Below are 19,753 nucleotides of genomic sequence, written 5' to 3' on the forward strand. Positions count from 1 at the left end.
CGTCAGTCCGCCCGCAGTCTGAAATCCACCTGAGCGGCATAGTCCTCCCGGAAAAATGCTAAACGCCCGGCTTAACGCCTCAATATTTCAGCAGGGTTTCAACCGCTGCATAAGCCGCGAAGGCTCGTCGGTCGTTCATCACCCAGAGCGTGAAAAAGGAAAGAAGAAGGGAAATATCAAGAAACAGTGTTCACTAGACACTCGACTCCTTCAATCCCTGACACTGTATTACTTTCCAAGTTTTGTCAAAAAAAAATTCCTCCAATTATTAAATTAGGCGAGCAGACACTGAAAAATTAATATAATTAAAAATAAATCTCCTAAAATATTGCTTTTAAAGTCACAAATCAGATTTCAAAAAATACTACGCTATTAATAATTAAAGAAAATTACATTAAATTTCGATTCGAAAATGTTTGAATGAAATTGTGTGATATATAATTGTGTGATATATATGTCATTGATTTAAATAAAACATGCCATAAGAGCGTTGAATGAATCTGATGTTGCGATAATAATCAACGAGATAATCAAGTTTATATATATATTGGAAAGAATATAATTGAATAATCGATCAAAGACAATTAAACTCGATCTCAGTAATTGCCGCAGTGACGCTAAACAAACATCGCCGGCGCCATTTTATGGAAGCGCCTTTTCATCTCGCACAATCGCGCAAACCTCGATAACCACTATGAATTGATGGCATTTCATCACATCGTAAATCGCACGCCGCGCATTCTGACGCGCGTAAACAAATATATTACCAACACATTTCGGGAGGAAACCTTCTTCGAAATCGTATTCGGCTAAATTTATCTCCGCGATATAGCCTCGCAGATAAATACCCTAATCGAATCTATGCAATCGTAAAGATAATCAGAATGTTTACCATTAAATTCTAAACAGATTAATTGTATACTAATAATGATTAGTACATCGAACAAAGGAATTGAGAAAAAACATACATTATTAATATATTAAAAAATATATATAATATTATGTAAAAAATATAGATCTACTTTTTTTCCGAGAAAATTAAAGATTAATTGTAGACTAATAATGATTAGTACATCGAACAAAGGAATTGAGAAAAAAACATACATTATTAATATATTAAAAAAATATATAATATTATGTAAAAAATATAAATCTACTTTTTTCCGAGAAAATTAAAGGAATAAAAATCGCGCCGCATCATGCTTACTGTCCGCCTCTTCCTCATTATGGGCGCTTAATCAACATCCAACCGCGGAGCTTGAGGTCGAGCCGCAAGTCGTTGGCCTTGCGAAAAGCGAGTCTCTCTCTTTGATTGGACGATCTAACGAGACCGTTAAACGGGTCGGGGGTTGATTTTAATCGAAGGTTATGCCGCCGGCAATAATCGGTAGTTAGCCGTGCACCAGCCCGCGATGAGGCTGGGGTTCGCTGATAACAGACTTAGAAGGGGAGAGGATCGCAAGTGAAGGGAGGAGAAAGGGCAATGAAGGGGAGAATACACCACCTTCGATCTCGCGCGACCGTGTACCGTTACGGGTTATATCGGCGGATTATGGAGGATGCTGGTGGGTTAGCGTGCATCGATACCAAGCCGGATAATCGATCGGTATCGCTTTCTTAATTAGCGGTCGGAGCATTTAGAATGGCCATTCAATTACACAGTCGCGTAATCTACTTACGGCCCCTTCCCGCCTTTCCGCCAACCCTCCCCTCCAAGACAGTCACGAGTAAGCTATCCCTTAATCTAGACTGACATCTTCGAGAGCTTATAATAAATGTCAATGAAAACTCTTTGATACATCTACGATAATTACGGTACAAGTTCATTACTAATTAACATCATATCTCGTATCATATTTGAGGAAAAAAAGAAATAATATTTAATATGAATTTGTGATTGAAATTCTTACTAGCGTGTGTTTGAATCAATGTAAAAATTTCGTCTTTCTCGTCCTTTTCTAAAACCTCGTAATTTTTAATTCACTTCAAGATAATTTAATTCTGCTACTCGAGAACCACCACCATTTACACGTGTTTCAATTGTCGAGTACTGATATAATATGACGAGAATACAGCTTTGTACCGATAAGTTGAAAATCCACGATGACGTAGTTACTCGCGCAATATTCCGCCGCGATATTGTAGCGGAACGAGAAACATCGCGAATTAATTTCCGCGAGTCGTCCCGCTTCCTCGCTCCCTCTTCATCTTGACAGAGCTTCTTTTTGTTCTCGTGGACGGCACGGGCCGCGCGTACATCCCAGACGCGGACATGAGAGGTTCTACTCATCCCAGAGTGCCAGTCTCTTTCTGCTTTGGCGAGCTTTTTACTCAGTTTTCCGGTCCTCGGTTCTCCTTCCCTCCGCCCCCGCGAAATATGTTTCGGCTTATGAGAGGTTCGTCCACGGCTTCGTATTTCTTTCGTGGAAGTAAATGTTTTTAATTTCGCGACGGAGAAAGAGCGACGAGCAACGAGACGAGAGGGAGATGGAGAGAGAAAGAGGTGAAAAGGAAAACGACGACAACGCGACGAGATGAGAACGACGACAACGAGCACCACGACGACAACGACAACGACAACGACAACGACGACCCGGCCTCGTCTGGACCGAGCCAGCCTGCCTCGTCGTTTAGCTTTTTACCGTCGCGAAACTCGCCGCCTCCTGAGACACGGGAGCATGACTCTGCGCGGGGGATGAAAGGGCGGTAGAAAAATGCAGCGTGGATTCGGGCGAGCTTGAAGAATCGCCCTGTCGCGTCATCAGTGCACTGAGAAAAATCGTTTGATTATATCAACAAGATTGTATCTGACAGAAGGCATTTTGGTTAAACCAAGCAGAATTTCTAATTATCATAATAAGACTCGATTTTTTATAACTAGAACGTTTAATAGACTTTACTACAAGGATTTGGTTTAGTATTTTCTAGTTGGATCTATAAAATTTCCTGTTATATTAACTAAGCATGGACAGAGTGATTTTTTGTAAATTTAGTATTATTACCAAAAAATTTTGATAAATTTAACAGGAAGAAATTAATCATACTCATCTAGAAATTCCTAAAGGAATTTTGATTCGTTCATTTTCCAACAGACGATTGAATCTACCAAATTTCTAATTAATGCAATCAGATTTTTTTCTCAGTGTGTCAAAAACGTGTACGAAACGTGTGATCTTCGTAAAAACGCTGCGTCGAATATCTCTGAAAGCCAATTACCACAATGCGCATTTCGCAAACGAATGTATTCCGCTCGCTAGAGATTCTCAAAAGAAATTCAAGTGACTTATTTTGTAAAAGATGAAAGGAAGTAAATGAAAATTTATCAAAGCAAGTTTATAGCATAAGTATCTTGGAAATTAAATCATAAAATGAAATATCTTTTTCTTCAACGTCATATATATGTGTGTGCATTTTTTTTCTATATACTTATTGTAAAAATCATAAATTTTAAAGTTTTAAAATAACATTTTCGACGACGATGCAATGCGCGATTCTTTTAAGCTCACCCGATCCACATTGCTTTTTTCTTCCTCATCCTCCGCACAATGTCGTGCTCTCGTGTGCCAGAAGTCATCTTTTTAACCTTCTCTTTTTTCACGTTGCACTTTTTTACTTTTTGTTTTCTTTTTACAATTTTATAATGAAAATAAGAGTTCCTCTTTTTTTCTCCATCTGTTCCACTATTCGAACCCTCGATTCGAGTCTGGTCGAAGGGCGTCATACATCTCTGGCGTTCGTTGTAAATCGTACTCTTTCATATTCGCGTGCGAATCAAGACGGTGTGTATTGGATGTACCGACTCTGAGTCATCTTTCCCTTTATACCCTCGTCTTCTTCTCCTCTCTTCTTCTCTTCTCTTCTACTTCGTCATCTCTCTTTCGCTCTTCCGACGAGCGAGCCTGGTGCGTCTGACCAGATGGAATTTTTCCACTTTATTTTCCCGACCCTGTGCACGGATATCAAATTCCATCGTTCCCGCTTTTGCCCCTGCGCTGTATTTCACGTGCACACTCGCACCTTCTCGTCTTCCCTCGAACTGTCGGTTAAGCCGAATTTACACGGTTTACTCTGAATGTTCATTCCGAGTGAGTTATCGCGAGAGAGAAAATGATATTAATAATTTTGCCATTAAAATAATCATTCATTATCGTTAATATTTATCGTTCGCGATAAATCATCCAAGCGTAAAATAATTAAGATTGATTGAGATATTTGAATAAATTCCATCAGCTATTATTTCAAATGTTTTAAACAATCATGAATGTTTGCAAAAATCACATCAAATTGCGTTTGGCACCAGCATATTTCTGTTGATGGCACTTTTAAATAAAAACTCGTTCGTATCCGATACATTCATTTGATACAATTTATTCCGATCGTCAGAAGAGAACCGTATAAATTTGGCTTTAACGAAGATATTCAGTTCTCTCTTTTCCTGAAACGCTTCCTTGCGCAAGCGGAGAGCGGGAGAGAGACAAGACAAATAAGAAGAACGGCAGGCACGCGACGTGGCGGCTTCCGAAGTAACGCGATTATATCGAGGCCGAAGTCTGCTTGCCACCCTCGGGAATCGATATTTATCAGGAAACAGGCATGAAGTGAGAATAAATTTGTCGGAAGTTGGACGGCCGGTTCACGTTCGAGACGAAGACGGCGGATACGTGCGTCGATTAAAAATTAGCGGAATAACGATGAGATTAAGGGACAAATGTAATATATCGAGAATACGTGATCCCGATCGATACATGTTCCCATATGTATATTATTTATTTATTTATTCTCCGAATTCAAATTAATATGTTGAATATTTATATTCAAATTATCAGTATATTATCAATATAAATCTTTCAAGTTTAGGTGTCTTAAGAGTCGTACAGCCTAATACAGTATATAATTCGATACGAGATAAAATCTGCTATATTATTCAAAACTCTACCGTTGTACTTGGAGACCGAGGATTTGCGCTACTGGAGATTTCAAGGACCTATATTTCGTGCAACTTTCTTCATCATCTGCATTTCACACATACACAAATTCATATGCGATATTCGATTTAAATACTACGGAAACTTGTTACTCTCGCGCCATTTTAATCAACGAAATCACTGATAATAACACCTCATCACAAGAGCGTTTGCCCGAAGCCACCGTCGAGATTCGTTGTTTAATGAGAGTATTTGATTTTGGTTTTATCAGTTTATCCGAAAAATTCTCCGTCGCGCGAACAAAATGCAAGACAAGGCGAGTAAGAGAACAATATCGTATCAAACCCGATTTAACAGATGAGACTAGAAACCGATATACACATTCGGAGAGCGACAGTGAAATAGGAATAAATTTGTCAGGATTTTTTTCTATTCGATGTGAATCAAATACACAGAGAGAAATGATGCCTTCTTCACTTCCTAATCAGCGATTGCTTTATCAGGCTCGTTCGACCTGCATGATTACGTCGAATGTACAGAGATAACGTCGTTATTTCCTGAGCGTGATATCGGATCACTGTTTTAATAGAGTTATTATAGAGCTTCATACGCGGTATCAATGTTACAACAGAAATGTGACGTAAAAAGTATCGGACACAGATATCACAAAATTGGAGATTTTATTTTTCTTCTTTCTGAACGGAATCAGTTGCAATAGTTGTTATGGCTAGAAATAGCGAGATCAACTCTTCTTAAAAAGTCTCTTTCTAAGAAAAATTACTTTTATTAATAAAAAGGAAATTTAAAAAGAAAATTTATTAATAAAAAGAAAATTAATAAAAAGGAAAGTTACAAGCAAACTTGACGTTAAGATATATCGTATTATGTTTATATATTTCTCAATTTTCTTTCAATTAATTGATATTAAATAAAACGTTATTATAAAACAATATAATATTAAAATTATATGCTCAATGAATTTTACTATAAAACGCTGTCGAATTTCGTAAACAAACAACCAATAGCTCAATTAAAATCGAGAAACAAGAGTCATGAATATGTAATAGAGATATACATATAACGCGGAATATAATATGACAGGTATAATAAAATACAATCGCGCGAAATGTTAGAACATAACACGATTACAAAATAATATTATAATATCATAAGATAAATTAGATTTTTCTGAATACATTATTATGCATATATGATTAAACATTGAATTCAAACTATTGACGAGCAATGAACCGACATCGGATTTTTCTCAAGAGAAGAAAAATGCAGTCTTATAATTTGAACCACAGACATGCTTCCGTTCGATTAAACTTACAATGCGAAGCATTCTCCACGTCTTACCGGAAGCTCCCTTCGCGTTCGATTGGGATTCCGGACCACCCGTTAGCGCTAAACACGCCCGAGAAGTCCGCAGACACATCGCTCTACGCAGCGGAAGTTTCAGTTTGGGGAATCCTCTGCGATTATTAGTTGGACAAGTAGTTCCAGCGTCTCCCGGGAACGACGATGGTCCTGGCGGGGTTAAAGCGAGGCTTGATTAGGCGCGGCAACTTGTTTCCGTCGCCAAACCTCCCCTTTGCGCGAACTTAAACCACATTAAATTGCGCTTAAGTCAAGCACGTGCTGAAAATACCATCGTGAACGCAGAGAGAAAGAGAGAGAGGGTAGGAGGAAAAGCGGCGGGATGGAAAATGTTGTTGGTGACGGAAACGCACCGGCAAGTATGTGTGACTGGAATAATGGCATCTGGTAGGAATATCTTCTACAAATTTCCAAGCGCCTCTTCGCTTTAACACGTAACACGCCCCCGCGACAATCGAAACCTGATTATAATTAGGCGTTCGTGGATTATTCCAATTTTGGAAACTTGAGCTCGCGCGATAAATAATTCTATACATTTAGGCAGTTGTACTTTATTCCCGAAACGTGCACGCTTGAAATTCTGGATTTACCTGTAATTTATAATTACCGAGCGGCATATACGGCTCTAATATAGATTAATTGCATTGCGATAAGAGCTCGTGACCTGGAGAACAATCTAATATCATGAAATTTACATTTCTCGCGCAATTCTTCAGGCGAACCTAGTAAAAAGGTAATCTTTTCTACCTCTCGTAAGACTTTTATTTTCTGAATTATGAATTTTTTTAATTAGAATAATGATTCTTCCACCGTTTGAGTTTCTCCACGATGAGAGATAAAGCACAATCTAGAAAAGGTAGCAAAGTATGATTAGGGCATTCCTATCAAACGCCACTCCCTCACTTGTACATACTACGCCGAAAAGCGTGAGGTTTTACCAAGATAAAAAAAACTTGGGAGAATTTAATAAGCGAGTGCAAAGATGTATACATGAAGAGAGATGCTGCATGTTTTTATAAAGATCGAGCAAGCATGTGGGAATGGAAAAGTGACTGCGAGATATAGTAACTTTATTCGCGGGAAAAGTTATTTTCTGCGAAATGCATCTCTCTCTCTCTCTCTCTCTCTCTCTCTCTCTCTCTCAACCAAAATGCAACTGTTAATTATTGTTAATTATTAATCAATGAAAAACTAAGCTGTGATCTTTATCCTGCGTGTCACGGTATGTGCGATTAAACAGAATGCAAGATTAACTTACAGTTTTAATTGCTATACTTTATAGTATATAGTTTATGACGTTCAACTATATCATAAAATAATTTAAGAGATATCCAAATATTTTTTATAACAATATTTTTTATAAACAATACTTTTTCGCAGAAATAACATTATTATTTACGTTGATAGTATAAACAAAATTTATATTTTTATTTCATCTATCGCTAGGATAGCTTTTTTTGCTCACAATACAATATAATAATCATTTATCGGTATCACGAATTGTTACGCTATTATTTTGAACTGCAAATATGAGTAGTGAACAACGGTCCAATTTAGATCAGACATATTGCCTGCTGCTGCAGGCAGAGGTTCGAGGGTGATCGAAGGGAGGGGGAGCAGTAGTGTTTGACTGTATTAGCTTGGGGGGGAGGTGTATTTGCCTGAAGCAAACGGACGAAACCGGTAATTATATTTGGCGTCGATTCCTTAAGTACACATCAGTAGCTTACGGCGGAATGCGCTACAGATACTACGCCCATCAAAGGGGCGTTATGTATGTATGTATCTGCCCAAGGGTGAGATGGACCTCGGAAATCGGTAAATACTAACGCGTGCATGATTGGAAGTTAATGACGCCGAGAATTAGAACTAGATACGTTTGTCATGTACTATCGAATTCTGAATATGTAGGATTATTCGTATATCGATATATATAAGAGTATTCGAGTTCAATCAATGATTGCTGGTCATTTTTACGGAAAGATAAATTTATGACATATTTGGGAGAAAAAAATATGAATGAATATCTTGTATCTATGTATGTAATATTTTCTTTTGTTTTTTTTTTTAAACGATATTGATTTTTTAAAGTATCAATAAAAATGGATTGCGTATTTATATCATAAACAACAATAAAAGCATCGTGATATAAGAAACATAATAGCAGACGCCAAATGAATGTAAAAATATAAAAACTGTACCGTAGATGTCAATTTTTATTTCGGTATCTCTTTGAAAAATGCGTGACAGTTTTAAAATGTATATATTATTTCGAGAGAGACACCCCCGACCAGTTTTACGAACAGCTATTTGTAGACGCGTCTTATACAGGACGCAAGTACCAGAGCTACATGATTATAGATAGCATTTAGTAGCGAGCTACTAGAAGTGGGGCCGGTGAACAAGTATACGGACCGTTGAACTAATCTAAGGGATAAGTTAGGCTGGGTTAAACTACACGAAACCACGCTGCTATTAACTGAACCAGGTTAGAATCCTACAGTTCCGCCAAAAGTTTCCCGGAGTCTGCTAGATACGCTTTGCATCCTTCTCGTTCTTGTCGACCCCTAACTAATAGCTACTGGCGATCGCTGCTTTTATTACTGGTAAATTGCATCTCTTAGCGAATATATGCATTTAGAATAACACAACGACAAGTAATAAATAAATATGAATAAATCGTGTTTAAAAAAAATTATTATCAAAAATTTCGCTTGGAAAAGAATCAATAGTATTTCTTGCAAGTTACATGTCTACTAATCGAAACAAAAATAATCTTAAACAATCCTAGTGTAATTCCTCGTTAATCCCCGTTTGCGAAACTTTCTCCCCGATGAAACAAACTTGTCTGAGGGACGTGCACTTTTTTCCGCAGTCGCGGAAAGTCTAAGACAAGAGGAGCAGGAAATTTTTGCGATTTAATTTCGAGATGAAAAGATAACTTTTCTTTATCCGCTCTCATTACCGGCGTCCGCGCGCTCATCCTTCAAAGCATTTTAATTTAATTCCGTTATAATTACATTCGAGGTTCGAGGTTAATTGCAATTAAGAAGCGAAGATCAATTAGATGGTAAAAAGGTACGCGACGAATAATCCCTTTCCGTCCTTCTTTGCAATGGGGATACGTGCTTTCGAATAATGTAAGTGAAATGTAGACACAAATATCTACTCTTAAGAGAAAAGATATCCTGAAGAGTGAGATATGTCTGGTTGCTTTCGAGAGAGTTCTTATTAAAAAAATTTTGTGAGAGATAATCTCATAGTCATCAAATATATGCGTTAAAATAGAGTTAACGTTTAATTATCGTTGATGTTCTTAATGTAATGTAAATGGCATTTAAGTAAACTGAAAGATAATAGTTCGGTTCGTATGTTACAAAAAGATAACGTTTACTATTACATGATATACGTACACAGGTGGAGGTGAAATCGTAATTTTTATTTCCGTCCGAATATCAATCAAAGAAATTCAGAAATTCTCAAAGATGTCGAAGCCGCTCTTAAAAACCGCCCGTAATGCCGGTATAAATCACGCCTTTGGGGCGCAATTCGTAACGTTGAAAACTTGGGCTCTTTGTCAATTTAATCCGAAGTTTCCGCGAAAACATATTTTTCAGATAATAACTCAGTCCCGACACCTTTACCGAACCTCCACCTGCACATTCATATCCCGGGCTCGTAAATCAAGGAGCGGTCTTACCGCAAGGGTTTCCATTAGTCCCGGAAAAAAATTCGCGGATGACAAATACGATTGTTTCAGCGACTCACCTGCAACACGAAAAAAAGAAACAGATTTAGTATAATATTCCCTCACATTATATGCAGTTACATATATGTATGTATTGCGCTTGTATTAATTATACCGCACGCAATTCAAATGTCTCTTATTATATTTATCGTACATTAATTACGCCATGATTTAATCGCATATATCCTGGCGTTTATTTTCAAATTTGGCATAACATTTTCTTGGCTAATTTATTTTCATGTTTATGCAAATACTATACATTCATGAAAATATATCTCGCGTATCATTTCATATTAATTGCAAGCTTATTTGGTAGATGTAATGTAATATCTTTCATCGCATTATGTTGTACAATTTTTATATTTTATAATTATTAATGTTGTCTGTAATATCCTACCCGCGTTAATTGTTTTACCTGTTTACCGGTATGCATTGTACGTAATTCTCATCTGTGAATAGTATATGTTTATATATAGCAATCACACACACACAATACGTCGTTTACTTCTTTCTACGTTAACATTAGCCGCACGTTTACGCATTTACGCATTCCTTTTACTTTACATAATTCACTGCCTTGACTACAAGATCTCGAATAACAATTTAAACATATAAAACTTCCGGCGTTCCGCTGTTTCGCAAAGTAAACAGGTACTCGACAGAGTTTTTTCGCGTTCTTCAATCTCTGTCTGAAACACTTTTAACGAGAAGCAAATAAAAGTAATATCGTCTCGTTTGCGTCGTGATTAAAACGTAATTTCTGACTGCGAAAGATACTCGAAAGTTGCGATCCAAGGAGACAAAAGATTCGGGCTTATCACACGATCGTGACAATCTCTCGTAAAGCATTTGTTTTTCAAGTTAAAACTCCTTTCAACTCGTGTTTTCTCTCATACATACATCTTAATTCTCGTTTAAATTTCTTAATATTTATTTTCTTACATATCATTTAAACCGCTTTAGCTTTGATAAACAGGTTTTTCTGACTACAGAACCAGAATGAAAACGAACCAACACATAAGTGCGTAACGTCAGTAAATCCGCGAATCTGTGCATATCAATCATATAAAGCGGTAATGGTAATCGATAAATCTTGGCGGGCCAATAAAATCGTATCAATCAATTGGGGCGAGTGCGGGTGGTACTTTTTCGGCTGACGTTTCCTCAAAGTTCTTCCGCAGATGTGCTCGTCCCCGCTCGACGGGGAGGATGAAGCGAGCGAGACGTCGAGAGATCTCGAGAAATCAGCGCGAAGAAAAAAGGTCGAAACTTTGCGCCGGGTCCTCGAGATTCGACGAGGAAAATGACGAGGGAGGGAAGCCAGAGGGATGCGAGGGATGAGTCGCTCGAAGAAAGAGAGGAGGCGCGAAAAAGTTTCGTTGCAGTTCAGCCTGCAACATTCTCCCTGCCTGCAGAATCTCGTGTCGTCCGCGCCATCCCGGTGTGAGATACGTGCCGACAAACTTGCTGTATCGCTAAAGGAAACGCTAAAGTATACCCGGAGAAAAAAGCAGAACCATGACGTGCGAATCTAAGAGATGATCGCGTCGATTTCTCTCTCAAATGCGAAAGATTTCACGACATGTTGTCGAGCGACGTTTCATCGATTCTTTAAAAAAGTTGCAACTGATCTAATATGTATCTTGAGATTATATATACATGACAGATCATCATAAACTGTTTTAAAATTTCATTATACATTTCTGCTTATTTTAGTGCATTATATTTTTACGCAATCGAATTTCTATAAAATATTTTCGGAGATATTTGATTCTATCTCAACATCTGTCAGGAATTTCAAATAGATGTAAACGAATCCTTAATAACTTGGAGATTAATTTAAAAAATATCAATTTTAAATTATATTCGAGGAATCTACATTCGCGTTATATAACATCGGATAGATATGGAACATCCTGTACTACCCGTAATATGAGGGAATAACGTATTTCCAGGAGATAGCGCGATGGATGTAATCGATGCGGCAAATCTGACAAGCTGCGGAGTCTCGAATATAGCAAGAAAGTTACGAAACTCGCACGGAAACACTCGTTAGACTTCTCGACCCATCGCCGTGGGCTAACTATACCGGACGTGCGTAGATATTACGAACCCTCAGTGTCACCATCGTCTTTTGGTGGCGTCTTACCGCAGACCGTGCGGCAGTAACTTTTAATTCGCGTGCCCGACGTCAACCAATCTGTGTCGTGCGCACCCCTATTACTCCTGATAAGACCGGAATAATTTATTTACCGAGCACGAAGGATGCCATCACGCGACCCCTTCTTACGTCCTTTCTTCGCGCCGGCAGAAAGGAGCGACGCGTAAAGAGAAACGCAAGGTGTTCCTTCCCTAATGGATATCTTGTTGATTAAATAATCTCTTCGATCATTTCAGAATTTTTTCCTAATAAAAGTTCCTTTAAAACAGACGGTAAATGTATATAAGTATATAAATTTAAGAAAGATCTCACGATCTATTTAACAGTTTTATTTATATAAACCAGTGCAAGTTTATAATCTTGTAAAATACAAAATTTTTCTATCTCAAAATGCTTTTCACATTAATACGTGACAATTTTGAAAAGAAACCTTCCGTTCTCTGATCAAGTCAGATGAGTTGGATTAAAATTGGAAGAAAGCATGGTTCAGCTGTTAAAGGAATCCAAATGACTCGTCACTGTCTAGTCATCCATTTCAATGTGCCTTTCTATGGCTGCCACGAGATCCGAGAAATTGTCTGACAATGAGCGAGAGAGTGGTAGATGAAACCAGAAGGGGTTCTGTAGTTTCCTTTGTGACGTGATCGATGATCCTGCGCAGGACATCGTATCCTTCCTTCCTTCCTTCCTTCTTGCTATGAACTTCAGCGCACCTCGCTCTCCTACCATCGTAGAATTTAATTATTTCTCGCGAGGATTTCTATTTTCTCAGATAAACTTAATATAATCATAAATTTATGACAAGTACGTTGGGTTAGAGATAAGAAGCAGAAATGGGAAGAATATAAAATAGTCAAATTTAAAAATAATTAATTGCGCGAAATTTGCCAATGTTTGACCAGAATAAGTATTTCCATGAAAAATATCATAAAATAAAAATGTGACAAAAAATGACAGCTCTTACAGAAATACGTTTCTCTCTAGAATTTAATACTCAACTTCTCGAGAATTAATTTATACCGGAGAAAGAATGCTAAAACATAATTATAAAGAAAATACATAAAGTAACGTAAAAATTAAGACAAAAAGCCGTAATTAAAATTTGCAAGAATTCTTTTCAAATCTTTCAAACAAGGGAAAACACTGTTTCTCGTAAATGTAAATACAAGACCAGCGAAAAGGGATTGCGGGCGTATGCAGAGGAAACTGAAGGGTGAGGGAGTAGAAGGAACGTGTTACAGCGAGGAAGAAAAATTGTATGAAGCGTAATCGCTGCCTGAGCGTAAGCGACTGTACCTCGAGGCTGCCGGAATCGTTTTCATCTTCTAACGCAGTTAGGATTTCATTACGCAATATTACGATTGCCATCCCTATCGTGACGTGCTATAAAATCGTACTACCTGACGCTCTCATCATTTATATGGATGGTTGAATCGAGTTTGTGGAAAACGAACATTTATATCGCATAAGTGTGATTTGATAATTCCTCGAATGTTCGTGAGCGCAATAGTTGATAAGCACCTTGTGGAACGTTTTATTAAATCGGAAATCGAATAACGTACTAGGATATTAAATTTAAGTGCAAATTAATATGTATCATATAATATTGATTACAGTTTATCTAGGGGTGTGATTAATGACCGATAAAATCGGATTTATTATTGTTTAGATTTGCTTTTCGATATTTTCTTCATTTCATTATTTCTTCTCAATTGATAAAAATATAATCACAAATACATAAAACATAAAATCAATGTATAAAAAATAAAAAACAAGTTTATTTTAGTAAATGTAAAAACACAATATTCGAATACACATATTATTATTATATCTCTCGCGACGATATATTAATAATTTGTTTAAATCTTTTTTGAGAAAGAAAAACATATACTGTAATAATATAATATAATATTGTACTCTCCCATGTTATCCATTGTATAAATGTTTCAATTAAATTTTACAAATATTTCGATATAATTTTTATACATTTTATTTTGCATCAGTAACGTTGTTTATTGCCGATGAATTTATTTATATTCTAAATAAATATAAATTCTGCGATATACTTAAAATACTTCTTTTTTTTAAAGTTCCCTTATACTCAACTGGAGGCAAAGCGGCCAGCTGCATTACCGCCTGCAGAAGACTGCATTGCGAGCAGTGGGTAGAACTGACATTTACTGGCAGTCCGATGTTAATCGAGTTCAATGCGCCCTACAACGATAACCTGTTTTTCTGCATCTTGCATGTATATGCATTATTGCCGTATCGCTACGAGAAATGATCCTCGATCGATAAACATATCCGATAAAATAGTATACACCAACAATAAATATTAAAAAAAAAAAGATAGAATATTCCGCTTTGTAATTTTAAATTCAATTATACCGTTATAGTCACAATTATACTGTTATAGTTGTGTTAAATTAATTAGACAAAAATATTATTATAGTTCTACTAGAAATTTAATTGTAATAAATTTATTACGCGGAGGCACTCGAAATATAATCTATTTTAGGAATATAATTACAGGAAATATAATTTATTTTATAATTTTATTTGAAGTTCGCCAGATTTTAATGATTCCCACGATGTGAAACATCGCGCATAAAAATATCTGTCCTGCAAAAAAGGACAGAGAAAAATGACTCTTACTGTCGATGTAATTTATATCCGAAAAACCTAAAATTAAACAATCGCGTTTCGCGCATTGAAAATCGCGGATCTTTATCGGCGATAAAATCGAATGATCCTACGCTTCGTGTGTATTTTTTATGACGAAAGGGTGAATACTCTTTTTTAATCGAAACGATCAGAGCGTTATATCGATTCGAAATTTTTGGCTAAGCTGATTCTTCTTTACGATCGATTAGTTAAGAATTTAGTGCGAAATATTCTAACACGCGTATTATTAGTACTCTTTCGGTTGTCAAACTCGCACACAATTCTCACACCACACACTATATATTATTATTATATTAGTTAATTTTAGCTTAATCCACAGTTAATCATTTCGTAATTAATTTTACACATTCACTTAATACATTTTATAATTACATCTCTTTATAAATTATTATATTACCACATCTTTTCTTATTGTTGTCACATGACTTATAAGATACTATATTATTTCGTATTGAATAGTCTCATGTTTCATAGCCATAAAAGTGGAGCACAAAGATAAATAAAATAAAATAAAATAAAATAAATAAAATAAATAAAATTATAATAAAATAAAAATAAAAATAAAATTTTAATATAAATAAAATGAAATTCGTAGATTGTCTCCTCATTTGCTAAAAAGAAATCTCGGCACGGAAATTCGCGAAACTCGTTATTCGATATCGCTCTATTTTATTCTCGGCTCTATTTTTTATTTATATCGCGATCGATTCGACCGAGCTGCACAAATGAGTTCGCTACAGGGTGTAATCGCGATAAAAGCGCGCTGATGCGCTTATTTATGACGGATAAAATAGTAAATTATCGAATCGGCGGCTGTTCGACTTGACGATCATCTTCGACTGCCTTTCCGCGGCATTTATTAGGCGCGAAACGACGGCACGCCTCGGAAATTAATGGCGTATCCGGCGGCCGCGGACCTCTCGGATATAAAATATTTCGGACCGAGGGGCCTTGTCGTTAACGCGTCGCTACCTAGAACTGGCCTATCTCGTTAGCGAGTCGATCGTTAAGATCTCCGGGACGTCGTCGCGCGATCCCGCTCGGCTTTTACCTAATTAGGTAATCGATTATCCCGCGTGAGCTTTCGATATTGATCTCTCGGTTCAATCGAAGTCGAGGGATAACATGAAAGCAATCATCAATCGAATTCTCTCAAGAGTTTTAAATAGAAGCGAATTGTGTTAGCAAAATCGGATGACACGAGTTTTTAATCAAAATTTCCTTCAATGTTTTTGTTATATAAAGAAAAACCTATGTTCGATTTTATTCAATGATTTCTTTCCTTTCTCTTACAATATATATAATTTTTAAAATAATTTTGTGTCGTTGCAAACATCTTTAAAAAAACAACATTGTCTCCATGGAAATTGCTTTTCTCTGCGTTGAAAGTTAAGAAAGTATTTAACTTACATAATTAATTAACCAACATGGTATGTATATTTTATTACGTAAACGCGTTACGAAAGATTCGAAAGTCTGCAAGTTGAAACTTTGAAAATACACCTCTCATTGGTGGCTTTGAATTTTCACAGCGTTGGGAAAATCACGACGAGAAGAATTTAAAGTTATCAAAGAAAAGATTTAAACAATGTGTTCATCAACAAGATTTACAGAAGCATTTTCCACTCTATCGACAGTGAATTGGCAAGCAAAAGTTATATTGCGGATCGTCTTATAGTTTTATCACACAATTGGCTCATTGAAGCAGCTTTCTAAACTCATCTTACGGCACAAGAGCATCCGCGTCGGCAAAACGTTGGACGTCTCTCTTGAAGATCCAACATACAATCTCCAGACAACGTTACGCTCGCCATCGCAAGCGTGCTTGCCATAATCCCGGGATTGGCGGGAGATCGCGGCGCCGCTCGGCTCGTCGATATATCGCGTCTGTTCGGTAACCACATGGTACAATGCCGGTCGGCTTATTTATAGGGTAGTAAAGATTTAAATAAATTTCCTCCGCCGCGACGGGAAGCTGACCTGTCCTAAATCCAAAGGGTTGATTATTTATTCACTTAACACACGCGCTGCGGCTGCCCTTCTCTTGCGTGTCCGTCGAACCTTGGCTGTCATTATTCGATTTTCGGCGGGATTTTACCGTCTCGCCCGGTACCCCGCGAGAATCATCGAGACAACGATCGTCCACGTCGAGACACGGGCAGTAAATTTTCACCCTTCCCGCCCGAGCTGTAAATTCACCTTCGTTCTTCAATAGGACCAACGGAAGGAGCTCTCCGAGTCACGAGCGTTCTTCATCCCGTTCCTCCTCTCTCCGCCTCTCGCAGAATCCTTTTTCTCCCGCTGCATTCGTGAACCGTTCTTTCCGCTCGTTTTATTAGTTTTCGCCGCGATGGCGATCGCGCGATGGTGGCGATGACGATCGCTCCCGGTTAATAGTGGTGGTGGTGATGGTCGGTGAAGGTGATACGAGGATCTCAGTGACACGGTTGCTGGTAGTGGTGGACGAGTCTTCTCGCTTGAGGAAAGAGGTCCACGCGATGGTAGGAGACGTGTTCTGCTGGGCAAGGCTGCGGGGGGATCCACGCCATGGGTTTGGGCGTGGACAATATTTATGTTGAATTCTTTCGGCTGTCTCTTTTCTCCCCGCCTCTCGAGAACAATATTCTTTTCGCACTCCGATGCATGGAATTGCCTGCAGTCTGATTTCACTCGCATCTCTCTTATTTACAATTAGTTAGCAAGTAGACATTTTTGCTTTTTGCCCGATTTCGCTTATTCTACTGTAGAAAGTTGATTATTGCCAGACGTTCAAAACGATCAGTAGTAATAGACGGAGGTAAAATATTTCTTTTTGTTATTAATTTTTGTAGCTGTTATATTATTGCACATTTTGAAGAATGTTATATATATTTTATGTTTTTCTTAAATATAATTTTAAATTTTATACAAGTGTGATACATTGAATTGGCGCAACTTTTATTGAAATCATCTGGGAATGACTCATTGTCAGTTATATGTTCGCGGTCACAGAATAACTTAGCAAAAAGATAGCATAACAAGATCGTGACGATGGTAGGGGATAAGGGGGATAAGTTTTTTTATGGAGAGAGGGAAAGAGAAAAAGAGAAAGAGAGAGTCGTGTCCGCGGGCAAGGCTGCGAACTCGATGTCTGGGCGTGGACAATATTTATGTCACGAATTCTTTGAGATATCCCTAGGTTTTCTTTTTCATAAAAATTTCTGCCGGTTTCTTTTTGCAACTTGAGAGAATCGGAAAGAATTATCTAAGATCAGAGTTGTCAACAATTTAATTCTTACGGTGACTTTTTAATTAGGTGTTGGGGCAACACCTAATTAAAGTCTTTTAATATATTTGAAACCTTTTATATTTTATGAAATGTAAAAGAGTATACATTTTAATTATATTTAATTAATTATTCCTTGTCATATATTCTTAATTATTTTGATAAGTTTTGTAATTTTATATTTATTATTATAGTAATATTTTTATTTTATAACAAAAAAATTTCAAAAGCAACTTTACATAATATGTGATTTGTTTTAAATTATGTGTTAATTGTGTTAATGTTTGTTTTATTATCCATTAATATTCATGGTTATATATTCCTATATTAAGTGGAATCCGCGCGACAAGTAGTTAAGTTTAATAATTACAGTAATTAATAATGCAGAACCTCGAGAATTATAAATGTGCGTAATCTTTAATCAAGTATTCAAGGCGCAAACGATTTATGTAAATCGACAAATTATTCCTGCTTCTCAGACTGATAGTAAAAAACTTAAAATTAGATAATTACTGATTTTAATTTGTTAAAAAAATTGTAATAAAAATATATTTCACAGGTCTTAAAAATGTTATAGAAAGTAATTCCATTTAATCATTTTTGTCTACAACAGAAGAAAATGTTAACGATTTCAAAATTGTAAAAATATTACTGACAATTTTTCCTTGCATACTTTTAAACTATACGACCGCGGAGCACGAATCAGCGTTATAGTCATCAAAATAATGGATGAATCCCATATAAAGTAACCGCAATCGAATCTTTCTCCGCGCGCACGGATATCGGCGGGCGATCGCGTCGTACATAAATTTTTCCGTTCCTATCTCGATAGCGGGCGGCGGGACGGGAATTACCCTTTTCTAGGAAACCAGACGAACCTTTTCCTGCGGTTCCGCGAGGGTGCCGAGGGGGGGACCAGGCGATAAATTTGTAAAACCAATTTAAGACCCGCGCTGTACATGAACCGCGCCCCACCGCCATGTCTGGCTCCTTTTATCTGTAGCTCCTCGGCGACATATCAACTTTTTATCTCGGACGAGACAATTCGACAACGACCGGCCGTTCTCGTAAGCCGGTCCCAGATCGTACCGAGGGAGGACGACTCGCGTATTCGAGGTCGGTTACCGAGAGGAACCTCCGCACCGGAAGAACGTGCCATGGAGCTTTTATCCCCACGTTCAGAGCTCTCTATCTTCCTCTGTGTCGTTCCTTGGACATGCGATAGTAAGCAGACATATAAAATCAATTCGTAATATTCTGATAAACGGCCGGTATCGACCAACGAAACATAGGGAGGTTCTGATAAAGCGTAATTTATAACACGAGGAGGACCACAATTTGTTGTTAACACGAGTAAAATCGTATTTGACGCGAAACGCGAGTGCAATAATGGCCGATATTAAGGATAATTTAATACGTTAAGAGAACACGATCAAAGTCGTGTCTCCTCGCACAGGTAAAAGGAGAAAAGACGTGATATGTTAAGATATACAGAAGATTTATCCCTTCACCTTCGAGCGACAGAACGATATTGGTTATTCCAAAGTGTCGATATGGTAGATGTCACCCGTCTATAATTTATTGCAACG

At 37.3% G+C, this 19,753-nt stretch overlaps 1 protein-coding gene across 4 annotated transcripts in view; it reads right to left on the reverse strand.

The window, feature by feature from the left end:
• LOC145974942 (uncharacterized) overlaps positions 1-19,753 on the reverse strand; it is a 116,771-nt gene that overhangs the window by 42,019 nt on the left and 54,999 nt on the right. Inside the window, exon 4 of one of the 4 annotated variants that reach the window (XM_083105069.1) lies at positions 6,285-6,455. In XM_083105069.1, the coding sequence (XP_082961195.1) occupies positions 6,285-6,455 (171 nt within the window). Of the gene's footprint in view, positions 1-6,284; positions 6,529-7,770; positions 10,074-12,607; positions 12,937-19,753 lie in introns of those variants that run through there. The other 3 variants (XM_083105071.1, XM_083105070.1, XM_083105068.1) reach the window with 3 other exon arrangements.

This window comes from Camponotus vicinus, unplaced genomic scaffold (assembly GCF_025532165.1).
Source record: "Camponotus vicinus isolate PSW18456_S1 unplaced genomic scaffold, iyCamVici1.0 SCAF_7, whole genome shotgun sequence".
Classification (NCBI taxonomy): Eukaryota; Metazoa; Arthropoda; class Insecta; order Hymenoptera; family Formicidae; genus Camponotus; species Camponotus vicinus.